Source organism: Cyprinodon tularosa, unplaced genomic scaffold, assembly GCF_016077235.1.
Source record: "Cyprinodon tularosa strain WSP-4 unplaced genomic scaffold, ASM1607723v1 ctg11, whole genome shotgun sequence".
Classification (NCBI taxonomy): Eukaryota; Metazoa; Chordata; class Actinopteri; order Cyprinodontiformes; family Cyprinodontidae; genus Cyprinodon; species Cyprinodon tularosa.
The window spans coordinates 3,087,979-3,108,256 of NW_024037893.1; the positions used below are offsets into that span (position 1 = coordinate 3,087,979).

General features: G+C 36.0%; 1 protein-coding gene across 3 annotated transcripts in view; it reads left to right on the plus strand.

The window, feature by feature from the left end:
- The first annotated feature begins 520 nt into the window (after positions 1 to 520).
- mst1rb (macrophage stimulating 1 receptor b) overlaps positions 521 to 20,278 on the plus strand; it is a 37,057-nt gene continuing 17,299 nt past the window's right edge. For 2 of the 3 annotated variants that reach the window (XM_038296098.1, XM_038296113.1), the window contains exons 1-5: positions 521 to 736; positions 8,561 to 9,855; positions 13,929 to 14,105; positions 17,739 to 17,861; positions 18,866 to 19,036. In XM_038296098.1, coding sequence (XP_038152026.1) covers positions 8,650 to 9,855; positions 13,929 to 14,105; positions 17,739 to 17,861; positions 18,866 to 19,036 — 1,677 coding nt within the window. In that variant the 5' untranslated portion in view covers positions 521 to 736; positions 8,561 to 8,649. Of the gene's footprint in view, positions 737 to 8,560; positions 9,856 to 13,928; positions 14,106 to 17,738; positions 17,862 to 18,865; positions 19,037 to 20,278 lie in introns of those variants that run through there. The other variant, XM_038296105.1, reaches the window with a different exon arrangement.

Sequence of the window (20,278 nt, forward strand, 5' to 3'; positions counted from 1 at the left end):
GGGGAAATCATCCATCCATCCATCCATCCATCCATCCCTCCCAAAACCAGAAACAACGTAGATTTATTTAAAATGAGTCAAGGGGTTCAAAACCAATGGAAAACAGGTTTTCCATTAAGATATCGAGAGACAAAGTCAAGCCAGAGAAAATATCTTTTTCATTTTACTTAAAAACCTTTATCACTGGCAAAGATACCTTAGGTAGTATTAAAAAGTGTCCTCGCTGAACTGGCCTGACCTACACATGGGAATGAACAATAAGAGGGCTGCTACTAAAGACAGCTGGTCTTTAAAACCTCAGCAGAGCCACAGTAAATAAATATGTATATGCATATATATATATAAATAACCTAATTTGGTCTCATTAAATATGATTTTTTTTAAAACAAACTGTGAAATATTATTTGCTCTATGTATAATTAAATAAGTAAATCCAATTTAACAGAGTGGTCTTTGGCCCTTCCCACCTTCCCCTCTTGGTGGCGCCCCTGGGCCCTGCAGGCAGAGAGTGGAAGGAGATTTGGAGTCAGTCTGGGGCGCAGCACGGTTAAGGACCAGAGTAACGGGAGCTTTTTGTAATCAAAACAATGAGTTTACACATGTAAACCTAACCAAGTGACCTAAAACAGGAAGAGTTTTCGTCCCCTCCTCCCGGCATGATGAGGACACTGCGCGCTGACAGCCACTCACTGAGCGAGGCTGGAAGTTGTTGGAGGACACTGACCAACCTGCTCAGGTAAGGGTTTTACACCTTCTGTTTATTAGAGAAAAGATAAAGCTCATTAATGATAGCTAAAATTACACCAGTATGTAAAAGAAGAATGATTAAATAATTACAAAATGCAGGAAACTCAATATTTGTTTAGGCTCTACAATGAAAAGTTATTAAAGCTGAGATGAAAAGGTAAAATCAATCTTTTTTTGTTTATTTTTTCATCTACTTTTATTTTCCTATATCAGTTCAATAGACAACTCACCCTAATGAATGGGTTAAGCAGCAGCATACCACACGTCACTGACCAAATTCCCAGAATAAGGTGTTGCCCTGCCTTAGATCAGGCTATTTCAGGGATAGTTATTCTGGGTATTTACATTGAAGCAGATAAAGTGAAACTGAATGTTTTTTGTTAAACAAAAATAATACAAAAAAGTTAATATATATTATTTTCTTGCCAAAATATAAAATATTGCTCTTCTGATGAGGTTATAAAGAACATTTGTTTTTTAATACATAGGGTTTAGCAAAACATTTGGAATAAACAGTTGCTACAGCTGGTGAGTTGTAGTTTTAAGAACAGAGTTATGCAGCAATGGCATGGTTGCTTATTACATGAGAGGATTTTCTAAAAATGTTAACCTATAAAATGTATTAATCTTTAAATTCATGACCAGATTAAGGGGGTGCTTCCCCTTCCCAGTACCGCCATGCTGTGAGGCCATGGCATTTTAGCTCAAAATGTACACCATATGAATATAGTCTTTTCACTACTTTTGATATTAAAACATCTAATGTGCTCTTCTGTGGGCAAGGTGTAGAAATCTTCTTTCATTCCTCTAACAATTGGTGGGAACTCTTTTTAAGCCTTGGTACAATCAAAACCAAAAGTTAAAGCTTTAGAGCGTAGAACCATTATTTTCCTGAATGTGACTAAACATTTCCCGCTTTAGGTCAGTAAATACCAAAATAATGAGTGTCTATATTCCTCACTATGTTGAAATTTTGAGTTTTAAAAACACTAAAATTACTAAGCCTTTAGATCATGTAGAAAAGCTCAGATGATGATAGGATGGCCTGGTAAACTTGTGATTTGAGGTTAATCCCTGTTAATTTATTTGGAGAAAACACCTCAAACACACAGTTACCTTGTGTGACACCAAGAAAAAATGAAAAAGAAATCACACAACATACTCAGAAGATAATTGATTTCCATATATCTTGATTATCTGGCAGAATTCCCAGAGCCCGGAATGCCACTCAGAGGAAGAAGCCATGTTCTCATATATCAGCATAAACATCTGGATCTCAGTGTACAATATCACATTATATCGTTTAGTCATAAGAGTGCTTATTACATTTAGAACAACAGGTGAGAATTTGCAAGCCTGAGAACACATCACAGTTGTGAGGTACGGGGGTGGAAATATTCCAGCAACATCTCAAGACATCACACAGGTAAAACTTTGGGGAAAAAAAGTATTTCAAATGAAAAATAACACTAAATAGTGAATCACCAAAGTAGTTAAATGATGATAAAGTCAATAAAGCTGTAGCCATCATTAATCCCTGATCTTAGCCCAAAAGAAAATGTGTGCAGAGATGAACTAGTATATGTAAACGAGGCTACAAAAAGACCTGAATCCTTCCTACCAGTTCTGTCAGGAAGATGGATACATTTCCAGAAAATCATGTAATGATGTTATACAATAAAACCCCAAATCACACAACTTGGAAACAATTCTACAAAAATATTGAGGAAAAGTTTAGTGATTAAAAAATAGTTTGTTTTTATAATGCAAATGTCTCGTTACCTAAAGACAGAGTAACTCAGATTATGCTAAATTTTGTTATTTCAGACAGAGGCTCTTTATTTTTTGAATACTGCTGTATTGACCAATGGTCAATATATACGGTATATATACACATATATATAATTAATAGAAAGACCCACATATATATGGTTTTGTAATTGGTAGGAGCTCAATTTCTACCACTGAATCAATGTGTCCTCTTGGTACGAAATGTAAGATGGTTTCTCTGCAACCACAGTTGATGAAAAATCTGCATTGATTAATGACAGTGTACTCCCTTTTCTCTTCTTGTTCAGCTTTCACCTCCAGTACCATCTACCTGATAAAACTGTAGATTACTGTGGTCAATAGTTCTTTCTCACCCCTCGGCTAATTGCTGTGGGTACAAACAGGTTGAGTGAGGGAATATTGGCCAGAAAAAGAGCAGGGCTAAATTAGCACAATGAGTGGAAATCGTTTTTAGACGTTTACTTTTATTCACCAAGACTTAAAAAAAGTAATTCAGTGCCATTACTATGTATACCCATGTCTTCACAACTTAACCTTAGTTTCACATGGAGATCAAAATGTTAAAATGTAACACGACATCAGCAACATCCTATGAATTATTGATGCAAGGACGTTCTTGTTCCTTTAAATTTTCCATCAGACTGCCTCCAGCAAAGAACAAGAGCCATTTTCCGGGATTAAGCTTGCATTTTGGTCTAAATAAAGTCTGTCTGCTTTGGAACAATAAAATCGTAGGTGATTACATTAAGTGACATGTGCAGAAAAGCAGTTTCTTCACTTGAGAGTTTTCAGAAGGTACATTCTGTCTTCTAACCATGAGTTCAAGCACATCTTTCCCCTCATTTAGGCACGTAGAGGTTGTGACATGAATGCAAAATAGAGAGGCTGAGGTTCTTGAATGCAACTTTACTGTAATGTGTCTGGTTAATGATCCACCTGGCAATGTCTGTTCAGGATGAAGAGAGGGTTTGCTCTGGTTGTTGTGCAGAGGTGGATCACAGCGACAAATGGAAACATTTGAATTTGCCTAATTTGGTAGATTGAAGCTGCACAATGGCGATTAACTTGTTCTCAGTTCTACTGAAGAGTAACTATTTGGAAAATTTCCATTTGTGGAGCGAGAAATACAGTGAGGGAAATAAGTATTTGAACACCCTTCTATTAATTCTAAGTTCTCCCCCTTAGAAATCATTAAGGGGCTGGAATTATCATTGTAGCTGCATGTTCTCTGTGGAAAAAAAAAAAAAACAGAAATCACAAAGTAGGATTTTTTTTAAATATTTATTTTTATGATACAGCTTAAAATAAGTATTTGAACACCTGAGAAAATCAATGTTAATAATTGGTACAGTAGCCTTTGCAATTACAGAGGTCCAACGTTTCCTGTAGTTTTTCCACCAGGTTTGCACACACTGCAGGAGGGATTTTGCAGCTAACGACCTCAAACAGGTGCATCTAATTTAAGATAATAAATGGAGGGGAGATGGACATTATGAAGGCTGACTAAGGCTACATTCACACTGCAGGCCTTGATGCTCAATTTAGATTTTTAGTAAAATCAGATTTTTTTAGTAAAATCAGACTTTTTTTCATAAAATCAGATTTTTTTTGTAAAATCCGATTTTGTTTGCGTTGCTGTTCACATTTCCAAATATATGTGACTTGTATGTGATCTCCTGTGTGAACTGCATTCATACAACCTAAGTGTGATGCATGCAGAGTAGAGGAAGCAATGATGTCACATGCCAGCGTGCTCTGTGTTTACGGAAGTAAACATGGATGGTAGTGCTGGAGAACATCTGGCGATCTTTCCCAACCTTAAAAACTCAATCTGTCCAGGATGGTTAAACATAAATACTACTCTCCGCATTATCGTCCACCATTGTTGTTGTTTTTCATGCCATCTCTGCACCTCAAGAAGCAGAAGAGTGACCACCATCGGGTATTAATGACATTCAGGTCGGATGGATGCGACCTGGCTGTTTAGACACAGGTAGCATTTGAAAAGATCAGATTCTAATTGGATCTATGAGTGTCAGAATTCTAGCTGATTGACAGGTGTTCAAATAGTTATTTGCAGCTGTATCATACAAATAGATAGTTAAAAAAATCATAGATTAAGATTTCTGGATTTTTTTTTTAGATGGTGTCTCTCATAGTGGACATGCACCTAAAATGACAATTTCAGACCCCTACATGATTTCTAAGAGAAAGAACTTGCAAAATAGCAGGGTGTTTAAATACTTGTTTTCAATCTTTTTCTCCAGTTGTGGCTACTTCTTTGGGGGATTATTTATTTACCAGATCTGCGCATGTGGAGACTCCAATTCTCCTTTCCAAAACTTCTCAAGCTCTGTCAGATTAAACTGAGAATATCTGTGAACATCATTTTCACATCTTACCATAGCAGATTCAGCTATGGATCTCTGCAGCTCCTCCAGAGTTACCCTCAACCTCCTAGGCTATTGGTGTTAAATGCCAAGTTTTTGCTCGTTTGGAGTGTTCTTAAAATATTTCCATTTTTAGATATTTTTTTTATTTTAACAACCTAACCCTGCTTCAAAATTCCTAACAGAATGTGCACTAGTATTCTCTAATGAAACCTTAAGGCTTTCACAGAACAGCAAGTTACACACAGAGCTCATTAATGATTAGGTAACTTTTGAGGGCAGTTAATTGCACTGGATATTTTTTGGGGGGATAAAGAAAAGGCTGGCTATGGGTATTCTTTTTTCATCCACTTATTTAATTATGTGCCAGTGAACAGCTCAGCTATCATTTAATATCCCATTATCATGCTTTAAAGTTTCTTGTTTTAATCTGAAATGTGAATTGCTTAAGGGGTGTTAATACTTTGGTTAACTATTTCAAGATGATCAGTATAGAGTGTCAAAATGAAACTGTTTTTTTTTCCTTTATGTAATACTGAATACTGGAAAAGCTCCATGTTTGATTACATAAACGTTTCCTGTAACTGTTTGTGGTGACTCACAAGAAATTCTTCTTCTTATGACTGCAGTTGATTTTATCATCACGCTCAACCAGGATGATGATCATGATGCTGTCTAATTTAAATTAATGTAGTATGTAATTAATGTAGTAATATATTTAAAGATTATAACTTTGATTTTCTTTGACAGGAACCCTGATTTTGTATTAATGTTGTAAAGTTTAAATCAGTCTATAAGCTTAAGTTTATTGGGTTTTTGTACTCATGTGGCTTAAAGGGCTCTATTCAGTAACTTTAAAAAATAACATAGATCAGCTAACTATTTTTCAACAGATGCCTTTACATGGTGATTAAGAAATGATTTCTTATATGGCCCCTGAAAAAGCTCTTTAAAGAAAAGTTCTGACTATTTTTCAAGTGGGATGTCATGAAAGTATTACCGCTAGTGTGCTATCACTGTGATGCAGTGAGGACCCAGAATTTCAATCATACACAACAAAAGAAAGTTTAAATATTTATTGAAATCTGTAATCCTAAATAGGCAGTAAGTCACCAGCAAAGAGATTGGGAAACTTAGAGGGAAGAGAGATGGGATAGTTGGTGGGTAGAGATTTGTGGGCAAGGTAAAGCTCATAATCCGTGAGGGGGGGGGGGGGGGGGGGGGGGGGGCGTGATTTTTAGTTCTCAGTTGTAGACTGATGCAGTGTTGTGCAAGAAAGTGTTCAATCAGTGGCGTTCACTGAATAAGTTCATATTTTTAGTGAATGGTGAGCTGCCCGGATCAGTTTTAAAGTAATGAGCATAAACGTGATCGACGTTCACTGTGAGAAATGAGTGACACATACAGTTCAAGTTTGCATTCAATTGATAATGACACTTTTCATTGGATAACATCAGGTTTTACTGCACTAATTACGGCAAACAGCATTTAGACAGACCAGCATGTTTACTGCTAGTACTAGTGTGTGCGATTCAGACTATACTGGTATTTCTGATGACAGTTTTGCAAAGCGCTTGGCAGAGTTTTATGAACTAACAAAGGAAGACTTTGTTAGTTCAAAAAACCCCTAAGTTTTTGTGCAAAAAAAACCATCAAGATCTGATCCAGCACATCAACAAAAAGATTGAACCGGAAGCAAGCTTCATGCTTACCGGCCTAGAAGCTTGACAGGAATCAGAAGTCAGGGAAAAGAAACTAGGTCATAGCCGTGGAAGCAGAATAAGGGTCAGTCTTGAATTCAATTCAATTCAATTCAGTTTATTTATATAGCGCCAAATTCACAACACATGTCATCTCAAGGCACTTTACAGTTCAATTCTGTAGTTGGGGTGCAGAATTAAGGTTAAACCTAGGGAGGCAGATTCGGTTTGGGGTTAGGCATGAGGCAGCAAAAAATACAGGAAGCAAAAAAAAAAAAGTTTGAAGACCAGAGATCAGAAGCCAGGGGAATTTTTGACCTAAGGTAGAACTTGTAAATCCAGGAGGCAGAATTGAGACCAAGATCAGGCAGGCATGTCAGCAAGGAAGAAACGATGGACACTTAGCCACACAAGGCTTTCAATAATCTGTTGCTGTTTATCTGCCGTAGAGCAGTAAGTACAACCAGGTAAACATGTGGAGTAGATAAATGCATGATCAGTGAGCTGGCAAGGAGATGCCGGTGAAACTATCTTCCGCACAGATAGGATCTGAAGCAGAGAGAAGCGGTGCAGACAAACAGGCCCAAATCATTAAGATCACAATGAGTTTGTGGAAGTTTTAGCGCTCCTTCATCAATTTATATGATTTTATCAATTCAGAACAACTCCAAATAAAACAAAAATCATGCACGTGGGATACCATGCAACATTAGATACACTTTTGTGTTTCGAAAGTGACAGCTGTAAAGGTTGTCACAACTTTTTCAACTATGTAGCATCTGCACTTTGATTGGTGGAGGCAGACATTTGCATTAGCCAGATCCTTTTAAGGTAAATCCTGTGAAATAACTTTCAAATCATAGTATTGAATACAGCAACAAACTATCCTCAGTGATGTTAAACAAACAATAGCCTGGTGCACAATCCAAAGGTTTTAACCACTTTTGGAGAACTGAAAAACAATCAATTCTACACAAGAAAAAAGGGATGATGTTGTCGTTCAAAGATCTGCAAGAACAAAATTACTTGATTCTGTTCTTGCTGCTTTTTGGAGATGTATATTCTGTGAAGAATTCTTTTCAAGAATGAAGTTTGACAAATATGGATGGTCAGAAATTAGATGTGGGCATTGATCTAAAGTGACAAATACTTCTATGTGAGAGATATAAAGACTTCCCATTTATTTTGTCATTGACTTTTTATTTTTGTGAAGTCTTGGTTTTTTTCTGGCTAATATGTTCCCTACAAGAACAAAGACTTCGTTTCATCAACAAACAAGGGATTTTTCATATATCATACGAATTTACTTGAGGGATGCTTGAGAAGTCTCCATTGGGAATTTTCACTGCCACATTTGTCATGACGTAACCACTACCATTTTACATTTCTGACCAATCTTACAGCGATATTGGGGGGCACCAAACAAGACGAACGTTCTGCCCACCTAAAGTGTCAAAAAGGCTTCAAGACCTCTTAAACCAGGGCTATGATAAAAGAGTGATGTAATTGCTTTTATCACCTGTTTACAATTATTAAGAACTAAAAATGCTTTAAACATAAATAAATCAACAAATGCAGGTTTTAGCTGTATCTTTTGTAAAGGTTGCATACCCCTGGACTGGACTGATGTGTGAAAACTTATCTGGAGATAACAAATGTTAAATTCTGTAGCTGTGAAAACAAACTTAATACTTGCTCTTGTGAAGGTGTGAAACATAGTTAGCAGTTAAAATAGCATTGTAATTCACAGATGTAGATATATATTCCTTTAAAGTTGTCTTTCACTAGCCAATATTAGCTAAAATGAGGGGATTTGTCTGAATAGCCATCAGCTTCAAGCCTATTATCACTTTTTCAAACCTTAGTTTAAAATGTCCAAAGGATCCATTTAGAATTTTAATTTCTTGTTTTTTTTTCTCTTGCTCCCTTTAGGTGGTGCTAAGGATGGTTTTGCATCATCATACCTGGAGGTGATCTTAAACTATCTGTGCAGTTTTTCTCCCCTGAACCTTGAAGTGGCAATGGTCCACTGGACCACCAAGTGGGGGTCATGCATCTGGTTCCAGACTCTACTGGCCTTTGCCTTTGGCAGTTGTTCCTCACAGATCCCCAGCCCAGTCAACTTCTCTGTAGTTTACACCATGCCCTTCTTTCAGGCACAGGGCCCCATCCAGAGCATAGTCAACAACTCCTTTTACCAGGAGGTGTATGTTGCTTCACAGAATGTCATTGAAGCTGTTAACAGGAGTTTGGAAAAGGCCTGGGAGCTCCGCACTGGGCCTGTTGGAAGCCCAGAGTGTCAAATATGCAATTTATGTGATATTGATAAGGATTACAACCTCCTGGAGGACACAGATAATCAAGTGCTGGTGTTGGACACTCTTTTTATGTATTTATATTCTTGTGGAAGTTCTCAGTACGGTGTTTGCTATTTTCACGAGTTGAACTCAAATGGCAAACCACCTTCTCGGTCTAAGTGTTTATTCAGAAAGCGTTCAAATTCTGCTGCTTATTGTCCAGACTGTGTAGCGAGCCCTCTTGGTACCAAAGTGTCAATGGTAGAGGAGGGTCAGACTGTCTACTTTTTTGTTGCTGCCTCTGTCAATGACAGTGTTACTCAGCGTTATGGAAGAAAGTCAATATCAGTCCGAAGACCCCTGGCCACAGAGGATGGTTTTTACAGTGATGTGCGAGGCCTCACTGTTCTGCCCAACCTCAGGAAGACATACCATATTGACTATGTCTACAGCTTTTACACTCAGGAGTTTGTCTACTTCCTCTCAGTCCAAAGAGAGAGCCCAGAGCAGGACTCATCGCCATTTCAGACTCGTCTCGGACGTCTCCCACGGAGTGAGTGGGAAGTGAAGAGGTATCGGGAACTAATCCTGGAGTGTCGCTTTGAACCTAAACGCAGAAGACGGAACATTCGCAGTGAACCGTACAAGGATGTTGTGTACAATGTGGTACAGGCAGCCTATTTTGGCAAGGCTGGCAGGGAACTTGCAGAGGAATTAGGTGCTGAAGAGGAGGATGACATCCTCTATGGGGTGTTTGCTGTTACTGATGACAACGGAGTCACAGAGAATGACTCAGCTCTGTGTGCATTTCCAATGGACAATGTGAATAAAGCAATCGTTGATGGGGTTGATGATTGCTGTCGGTCTGGACCAGAGCAGCTCTCTAGAGGGCTTTGCCACTTCCAGCCTTGTGAAAGCTGTCCCCATGAGGTGAGTCTATCAATTCCAGCGAAAGATAAAATTCCTCTCAGTTATATGATTTTCACATTAATAGAAAGACCCACAGTTTGATATGAAAACAAGAGATAGGTTCTGTATTCATGGCAATATTTGATGTGTAATCAGAGGAGAAAGTAATACAATTTTAATAGGTCTGAAACAATCGGATTAATTGTGATGATGAATCGATAATTGTAATAATCATCTAATTAAATAATTGATTAATTGTCAACTGGAGTTCAGAGACTGTAAAATATGCCTATAGATGACAGATCAACCAACGACTGAGCAATAATTATACCAAAATTGTAAAAAAAAAAGCTTTTTTATCTGTCAATATGTTCTATTCAGAACTCCTCAAGTGGAAACGTTTTAGTTTCACCTGGTTTAATATGGTAAGCAGTCTTTTTTAGGGAACATTTTGCTATATGATTATTAATTGATTAATCGAAAAAATAATCGACAGATAATTCAATTCGCAAAGTAATTGCAGTTTTTTTTTTTTTTTTTGAACGAGTCATTTTGATTATTACCATTGAATATATGTGTGCTGTGGGGTATGAATAGATAATATCACTATCCCAATGTTTGATATATTATGAAATATGTACAGCACTTGTGCTTCTCCAATTATAGTCTATAATAGCTGGCAGTCACAATAAAGAAGACCAAATTTGAAAAGAAAAACTGTTTTAAAATGACAAAATTAAAAAATTAAAAAAATGTACTTTCTTTTTTCTAATACAGAAAATAGTCCATCTGTATTCTGGACCTACTTTTTCACCAGTTCATCTTAAAACAAAAAGGAAAATATATGAAATACAATTATGGCTTATGATTTTATACTTAATTTCATAGCAGGGTCTAAAAAAGACAGTTTATAAATATATTTTTCTATGAAATCAGGCCTAATACTATATATTTGAACATAATTTGTGTCCATAACTTAGGAGAACTACAGTGTTACTACCAGCTCAGTGTTATTTTCTAAATGGAAAGTGAATTTATTTTTGCTTTGGTTGATGCAATATAGGATTGTAATTAGGTAATTTGCTTTATACAACAGTACAGTAAATTTCTCAAGATATTTAAAAATAATACATCTTTTTTTTGGTTATGTTCTCATAGCATGTGTAGTGTTAATTCTCAGGGGAAAGCCTAGAAAATGCTGCTGTTTTTCTTCCAAATCCCATGCATATTTTCCATAGAAAACATATCTTTACTTAGGTTTTCAATTCTGCTACTAGGAATGAGGATGACAACTTGGGGATTGTGGCGAGACCATAAATTTTCTTTCAACAAAATATTTTCTGACAGAATTCATGGGAAATCTTAGCACTGGGACAGCAGTTGAAGGAATATTTATTAGTTTGCATTTTGTACCATTTAAGTCAGTGATTTTGAAATACAAACAAAATCTATAATAATTTAGAAACCAAGTAATGGTTAATCATCTCATGCAAAAATAGTGTTTAGAGAGTTTTGACAAACACATAATGTCTGATATTTTGTCTTCTTCTGAGTTCAAGCTAAATATTTCTTAACTGACAACATCTGCCTCATATGTGTACTCAGGTGTTTCCTAACGCTCTACAATCTGTAATTAATGAGTCCAAACCTCCTGTTCTAATGAAGGTCACCTGTAGTAAATTTTGTGTAAAGCTTAAATCAGAAAAACAAAAGTTTTCTCATACCATGTTTGTAGATTTTTCCATTCTACCAAATGAAACCTTTTACCTCTAATTTATCAACAGGATTTAGAATTACACAGGTCTAAGCATAATACCTTATACCTCTTGTTTTTACACGTTTTGTCATATTATAATGACAAAACTTAAATAACAAATACAGAGACAGCAATAATTGCCTGCTCATATTAACAAAATATGTATTGAGCTAATTATCAAATGGATTTCGATCAGGACTTTGAATAGGCCATTCTAACATATAAATTATACAATGTAGGGGTGGGCGATATGGACCCTAACATGTTATCACAATATTTTAATAAATACAAGTATTTATTGCCATAATAATAAAGATGTCAGTAAAAAGATTTTTGCAGCTCCTTTACAATCCAACAAACAGTGAAAAAGCTGCTTTAACAGTAACTGTTTTTGATAGAATCTATATTTATTGGTGGTCTTTAGAAAAGAAAAATGGAGAAAACATGAGAATTAATTATACCAAAAGTAATGTCAATTTTTGGGGGTTTCAGGCACCCTTAATAAAAATGTATCATTGTCACAATATTTCAACACTACTGTCAGAATTATAAGATTTATTTTTTTATAATATAATATAATATAATTTCATATAATATAATACAATACAATACCATATTATATTATGTTATATTATATTTAGGATTATATAAGATTGGCTTTGGTGGATTTTTAAGATAGAATCTTTTTTTTTTACTTTTAGAATATAATCATTTGTTTATTCACTTAATTCAGACCTATAAAACAGTCAGGCATAAAAAAGCTCATAAAATGAAGGGATGAAACATTGTTGTATTTACACATAGCAAAGAACAATATCTTACCTTGCTACTAGCTGTGTTGGCAACTTACCATGAAGAGTTGAAATCTTGATATAATATATATAATTAGCTGGAGAACAAGAAACAAGACACCTTTTTCTCTAAAAAAAAATCAGCTTTAGAGCAGTTTTTAGGTCCTAAACGTTGTCTTTGATCATAATCTGCTCCATACTTTATCTTTTTAAGCACAAACTCTACAATATGTTTTCATGGTTAGGTACAAAGACTGGACAACAATGTGTTAAAATAAAAAAAGGGAAATGGAGACCAAAGTTCTCCTAATATGGTAAAAGCCACTCTAAAATCTCTTTATTGTAGTCTTTAAATACCAGTGTTGCTACAGCAACCAAGGTACATAGTTTGTGTAATTGAAACTGAAACAAACCTCAATAGGCTCTATGCACAGCTCCACTACTTCCTGAATTTAAGGCAGCTCCTTTGTTTCCTGTCTTTCATGATTGGATGCACTGATTAATCCAGGTGTGTATGACCTAAGTAACTGGCCAGACACACCTGGATTAATCAGTTCGTCCAGTAATGAAAGACAGGAAACAAAGGAGCTGCCTTAAATTCAGGAAGTAGTGGAGCTGTGCATAGAGCCCATTCACACAACGGTCATAAATTTAACCCTGACTGAAAGAAGAAAATGTCTTCGCATGGGGAACAGTCATTTGTCCCAACAAGTATCTATAGGTCCCCAAAATGTTGCATGTTCCTGGGAAACATCGACTATTTTTCTCTTGATAAATTGTAATAAAGTGATTGGAATTTAGGAAAACAATGCTTCACTGAGACTTAAAAAAAAAGAAGTTTATAAAAAGTTCACATGGTGCTTTCTTTGATTCTTTTTTAAATAAACACTGACCTGTTTTCTATGTTAAATAAGTTTCTTTCTTCCAAGCAAAGATTTTACTCGTGCTTTTTGTTGTCTGTGAGAATATCTCTCTGTCAGATAACGCATCATGTTATCATCTATCACAGCTCGTTAAAGTATTAGATAATCATATTATCATCCAGTGCATCTGGTCTGTTGGGTCCTTTTCCAGTGGTCACCTTGGTGATGAGAGCACCGTGCTTCATGTCCCCATCTTAAAACAGCCGAGGCTGAATACATCTGTCATTTTCTAAAGATCAAATCTTGAAGTTGAACAGTACGGTACATAATTGTAATGAAGCTGACTAAGCTGATGGAAGCTGCTGTTAAGCTGTAATGTTTATATAAATAAATAAATGTTATTTTATTGCCTATGACCAGCTGCGTGCAAGTATCACCATAGTCTTTAGGAGCAGATGTTTTTTTTTTTTTTATTTAGCTGTGAAAATGATGGATTTTGTTATCTCATGCAATATTTTATTTTGAAAACAGCAACTCCAGTATATCTGACTTGTTCTTTCCATAGGATAGAACATATTTTTTAGACTGTCTGCTGAAAAAAATTGTCAGCATATCAAGTAAAGATCATAAGGGTCTTTTTGCTTCACTGTGTCCTCTCTGTTCCTCCTCTGATGGTGGCTCTAGAGCATGGAAAACAATGCCACATGTAAGGACCATCCTACCATGGTGTCAAAGCCTTACTATAGAGTGGACCTCTTCAACAGACAGATGACAAACATCCTGCTCACCTCTCTCCTGGTGACAACTATCGAGAACAAAACTGTTGCTCACATTGGTACCTCAACTGGACGTCTACTTCAGGTATGTTGCAGAAAAAAAAACAACAACAAGCAAAATAACAATGCTTGCAAATTACAATTCTTTTTATGATATATTAATCTCACGACAAGACAAATTATGTTAGACACAAGACATAAGACTTAATGTAACTTTTTTGACCAGTATTGTCAGATCCAAATTACACAATTCTAATCTTAAAACTTATATGTTGAAGATGCTTGTTGTTGTATGTTCTTCCCTCCATCTCCAACCATATATATATATTCCGGCTACCTTCATTGAGTCCCAAAAGCTCATCTGGCAATGATTCTGCTTGCCCCCCTTTCCCCTTGTATGTTTTTATAAAGGCTCTGTATCATGTTAACATAGCCTCCAAAAATGTTCATCTTTAATCGATCTAAAACGTTGTGAATTACTATTCCTGTTATCACTCCTTTCACTGTTTTATTCTCTCCTATGACTTTTATCTCTAAGACCTCTCTTAGTTTTCAACATCCAATGCTTTGTTGTTTTCCTCCTCATTATTGCAAATTCCCAATAAGTTTCCATCTCTCACTAATTCGACTTCCCCAATTTCTTAATTATTTCTCTGTAAATCAAAATGGGGCTAAAATGATTCTATTTATCTTTAGCACTGAATCTAAATATTTTTCTTATTTCTTCTCTGAAAATCTTTTTTAATCTGAACTGCTTTATTTACTTGATTCTCAAACCGCCTTTCTCCTGTTTCACTTCCTCTATCTCTCTCTATCTCATTTGAAACTGTCGTGCAGCCTTCCTCATCCTTATCTACCTGACTTGCCATTTTGTTCCATCCACCAACCCGTCAGGCAGTTTCCACTGGTTCTTGCCATGTGGCACACACATTTCATTAAGTGCAGACGCTCGCACTTTAAGTTTCTCACTCTTAAACAAATGCATGCACATACTGTGATACAAAAATTTTAATAATAGAATTTTAGGCACTAAATTCGATTTCTTGTTTCATATTTAAACACTTTTAATACTATAGTCATTTAAGTACTGTACGTTTACTAGAAAATTGCCTAAATGTTGGCATTTGATGGGAACTACTTTTCTTCCGCCTGGTAAGTATGTAATCTGTCAGTACTTAATGCCAAGCACTGCGTGTTGTGTGCCTCAAACAAACAGTGGCAGATCATAAAAATGGCTTATAAGCAGTTATCTTAGCTCTGCTAATAGCCAAAACATGACCTGTGATGTTTGTGGAAAAACAGTGAGAATTTGTTGCAACCTAACAACTTTAGCACTACAGGTTAAACCACAACACAGAACATGCAGAACTGATGATGAGGACATAGAAGGAGAGCTCAGGGACTGCTGCTGCTACACAGAAGGCAGATACCATGCAGTTACAGAGAGAGGATATGTGGAGCTTTAAACGGCATTAAGCTCTGTTGCAGTTGCTCATCTTAATTTAAGGGGTCATAAAATAGGTTACATATACAACAAGTTGAACACTGACAAACTGAAAAGCAGTCTACAAATACTACAGCACAATCTGCAAAGCAACGGAGGAGAAAGGGCAGCCAGGATTGCTTTTATTTCTGTGTATCTACTCTGTTAATAATACAGCTGACACTGAAACTAATTCTGAAACATGATTGTCACATTTGCATGTATCTTAGTACATTTTGAAAATGTAAGCCGATGTGTTACAGAAGCAAGTGTGTTGTGTCAAAGGGTAGATATACCAGTTGGAAATGTTCAAAGGGCCAAATAAATGCACCGTTATCCACAAACTGGATCCATTCATCGATCTTTTGGAAATAAAGACTAATTATCTTGAAGAACCATGAAAAATTGCAGCATCTGTTTGACACTTGCTACGGATTTAGTACTGATCGCACCCCACTCCTCTGTTGTCATTTATGTTAGCTCTTGTTTCCCCCCTTTCCACGGACATTATTGTCCCGAAGAACAAAAAAAAAAAAAAACCTTCAGAAATAATTATATAGCCAGCAGGCATTCAATGAGTTTTAGTAACCTTTTCAAAGTTTCAAGCTTACCTGCTTGCAAACAGCCCAGTGTGCTTGTCCAACAAAAATAACAATGCTTGCAAATTACAATGTTTTATATGATATATTAATCATGAATGAAGTTGTCTATAGGGACATTAGATATATCAGCATCTTCCGGGGGGAAATTAGGGCGTACCAAAGCTGTATATCCCAAAAACAGGGTGTACAATTTCTAATATCTTTACTAAAGGATAATCATTATGAATTGTATTTATCAGGTCTGTCATTTTTTGCACATAAGAGGGTTTGAAAGTTGTGGAGGTAATTCCTCAGTGTTAAATATACAGTCTCAATGTACATTGACACTGCAAAATTTACAGTTAGTCAATTTGATGACTCTTTCAACAGAAAATCTGCAGGTTTAAGGCAGTCACCAAATAAGGAGCTCTTAATTTTGAGGTATTGTAAGATGATACATGTATATGCTAAGATAAACAGGTGATGTTTAACTTTGAACTTTGACAGCTTTAATTAATATAAACTGAAGATTTTGACTGATGTATTCATATTGAATGCCAATGTTGTATCCCTTTTCAATGTACAGTACTAGTTTCATGTTTTTGAAAGATAGAACTGTAAAAAGAGTCTTTTTCATGGGCTATTATATCGTAAATCGTATTCGGAAACTTGGAGGCCCTCTATCATTTTGAAGGTTGCATATTATTTTATGGCTGCATATATGACACAGCTCTCACATGGTCCCCCAAGTCCACTCCTGAGTGGTTAGTTCCTTATTGTGCCTCCTCCTTAGAGAAGGCATGCTATTGATTTAGATCAAATTCTAGATGCCATCAAATCAGCGTACCCAACTTGTTTAGAAAGGACTGGTCGACATTTTCAGATCTGTATGTGTTCTTTTTATTTTTGTTTGCACCATGCACAGTGCATCATTCTTTATGTCCTTTTGTTTTCCTCCATCAAATGAATCATATGAAGTTATCTTGAGAGCTTTCAACCTCAATTCTTGTCATCGAGTTGAGTCAAAGTGGAAACACTGTTTGTCAAACAAGCTGGGTCAGAGATCATAGATGGTCTTAAAGAGTCTTTCGGACAATTTGAAATGCTGTCTGTGTCCAGATTTACCCAGGATGACTGACCACAAAGATGAAAATATGAAGCTGATTCTGTGAATGATTCCGAATGAAATCCTTTTCCTTGTTATTGTAAAAGTTAATGGATTAAAGCTGGTTCCCAATCTTAGTCAGATTCCATATTTTTTTTATTTAAATTTAAATTACAGTGTAGATTAGAATGAAGAAATAGACTTAAAAGCTACTAAATGAACTCTAAATTCCTTCTGGAAGATATTGCTTATTCATTCAACAGTCAAAGAAGCTTTAATCTGTACTTATATAGAATTAGTAATATTTGTGTTATATTTGTTCTGTTTATTTTGTTCTAATAATCATTCACAAGTAAATCTCAGTAACAAGTAATTCTTGATATCAGAAAGTCCTTCCTTTTTTAAAGTCTCATTCCGTCTGAAGTGTTACTTTAAGGTATGTTCCAAACCAAGATATAATCCTTACAAAGGACAACAAATCTTTGTGCATTTAGCGTTTTCTTTACTGTCTCTAATCTACTTATTTTTTTGTCCTGTCTGTGTTTGCAGCTTGTGTTAACAAGATCAAGCCCAGTAATCTTTGCCAATTACTCCTTGGTAGAGAACCAGAGGGTGTCTTCTGTTGCTGCTGTGTACTCTTCAGAGTATCTACTTTTTGTAGTTGGAGATAAGGTACAAGTGCACTGCCTATGAATGTTTCTCTGGTCAAGCATGCATTTAGGAGGTATGACTCCTACTTAATTGAGCTTTCAAGTAAAAGGAGTAAAACTTTGCTTGAGTGATTTAAACATTCCAGTCAGGTTTTATTACAAGCTGAGCTGTGTAATTTTAGAACTCTGCAAATGTTTTGACAATGAAGTGTCTGTGTAGATGGATATTTAAAGTGGCTACCAGTTCAAATGCTACACCGGTCTTACTTAGCTTAATCTCAATAAAGCTTGGCTAAGATATAATAATAGAGAAACACAGAAAAGGTGAACAATCAGAAAAAATGTCAGTCTTTTTTCAAAATTGGTTGTAAGTAAAACCATACAAAGTAACATTGTATATCCACCATAAACAGCTTTCTTTTTAAAGAAAAAAAACAACAAAAACCCATATTTATTTCATATTTCATCTTTTCTTTCAAACCTTGTCTATAATAAATAATACGTGAAGGGATTAGATTTGTTTTTTGTTTTTTTTTCTACTCAGAATAGACTAAGCTTTCTTTAGGTTAAAATATGTCTCACACATCTGGTCCTGTTAAATTTAAAATGGATTTCTATATAATTGTTAGAGTGAACTATAAAGGTAAAATATTAAATCAGTCCAAGGGATCAATCAGATATGGTCTATTTTGCATGTGCATGTCATCATAAGAAATTGTTTTAGTATTATTTCTTTAGCAAAGAGGCCATAATTGGAGCCAGGACCTGTTCTACAGGGACACTGCACCCTGTCTGGAAACATGAAAACAGAAAGTCCATCCACTGTTCGTTCTCTGAGTTTATGGCTCCACAGTGATTTCAATCTAATTGCAAGCCTACAAAAGCATGTAGCAGCTTCTACAGTCCCATTATTTCTTAAACCAAAAAGAGGATATTAAAAAACTAAGCTATTTATGAGTCAATTCTAAATATAAATATTACAGAATTGAGCAGTCATTTAATTTGCCAAATAATTTCACTGTTTAGATGATTCAGGTACCCCAGACAGGTCCCGGCTGTCAGCACTTCATGACCTGTGCAGTGTGTCTGACGGCCCCAAAGTTCATGGGCTGTGGCTGGTGCTCCGGAGTGTGTTCATGGGAGAGCGAGTGTCAGGGCCGCTGGAGAAACGAATCCTGTCCTCCTGGGATCAGTGGGGTGAGGTTCACTCTTTGATCTAATCATAATGATGCCTCTTTTTCTACCACCCATTTTCAACCACCAAAAAATATATAATTTTTTGACACCATAAATTATATATGTTTTTTGAAATTAATTTAAAAAGAAAGAAATAATTTAATTATTTCATTTCATTATTTAAAATGTAGTTAAATATTCCATGCGTCTTAATTTAGTGCTGTATATGAAATACTTTTAATTAGTTTCTTTAATGTATTAAAAACTAATATTTTGTATTTTGTTAGATATTTACATTTATTTATTCCCTATAAATGTATTCTTTTCCTTAATGGTCCTCTATACATGTCAGGGCACCCTGACAATTCCTAAAATCATTGGTGATCCTCCACTAGGTGTCTTGAAAACTCACGGGGGATCCTGACCTTCACTTTGGGAACCCTGCCTTAAAGGAGAATTCCGGTTTTTAACACTTTTTAGCCCATTTTCTGTAGTGTCCAGGATGAAATCGAATGATCGACACCAAAATTTTGACAATTGGTCCTGTCTCTGCTTTTTGGCTCATGCAGAATCCCCCCTTGGCTGCTTCAGAATGGCTTCCATAGTGCATGTCCGATAATGTCCTTAAAACAACCTTAAACATTCTTTTTTTAAAATATGCTACTCACCGGGTCGTCAGCGCTGTTCAATGACGTTCCAAAAAAAGTTTCGTAAAGAAAAAACGTTCCTGTAGTGTTTTATTTAGCATTTTGTAAATCCCATTGAGTTCTGTTGGAATAGTCAATATCCCTCCGCCACCGGAAACGGAAATGGGGCCTGTTTACCCTTAGTTGTAGTCTTTTCGCAAGGCCCAAGTGTTTATGCTTCACTCTGTGTACTCCGACGTCGAGGTGCTAACGTCTCTGCTAAACACTTTAAAAAACTCTGAAAATGGAATACGAAAGGTGGATTCTTGAGGAGGACATATTGGACTTTGAGTTTGACGGTAGAGGATACCGTCGCCAACTAGTGGTCTGGAGTGTGCAACGCTTCAGATTCGAACCGGAAGCGGAAGTTTATAAGCGGTTGTGATGTATCGGAAAAAATAGTTCTGGGATTTACAAAATGCTAAATAAAACAAGACAGGAACGGTTTTTCTTCACGAAACTTTTTTTGGAACGTCATTGAACAGCGCTGACGACCCGGTGAGTAGCATATTTTAAAAAAAGAACGTTTAAGGTTGTTTTAAGGACATTATCGGACATGCACTATGGAAGCCATTCT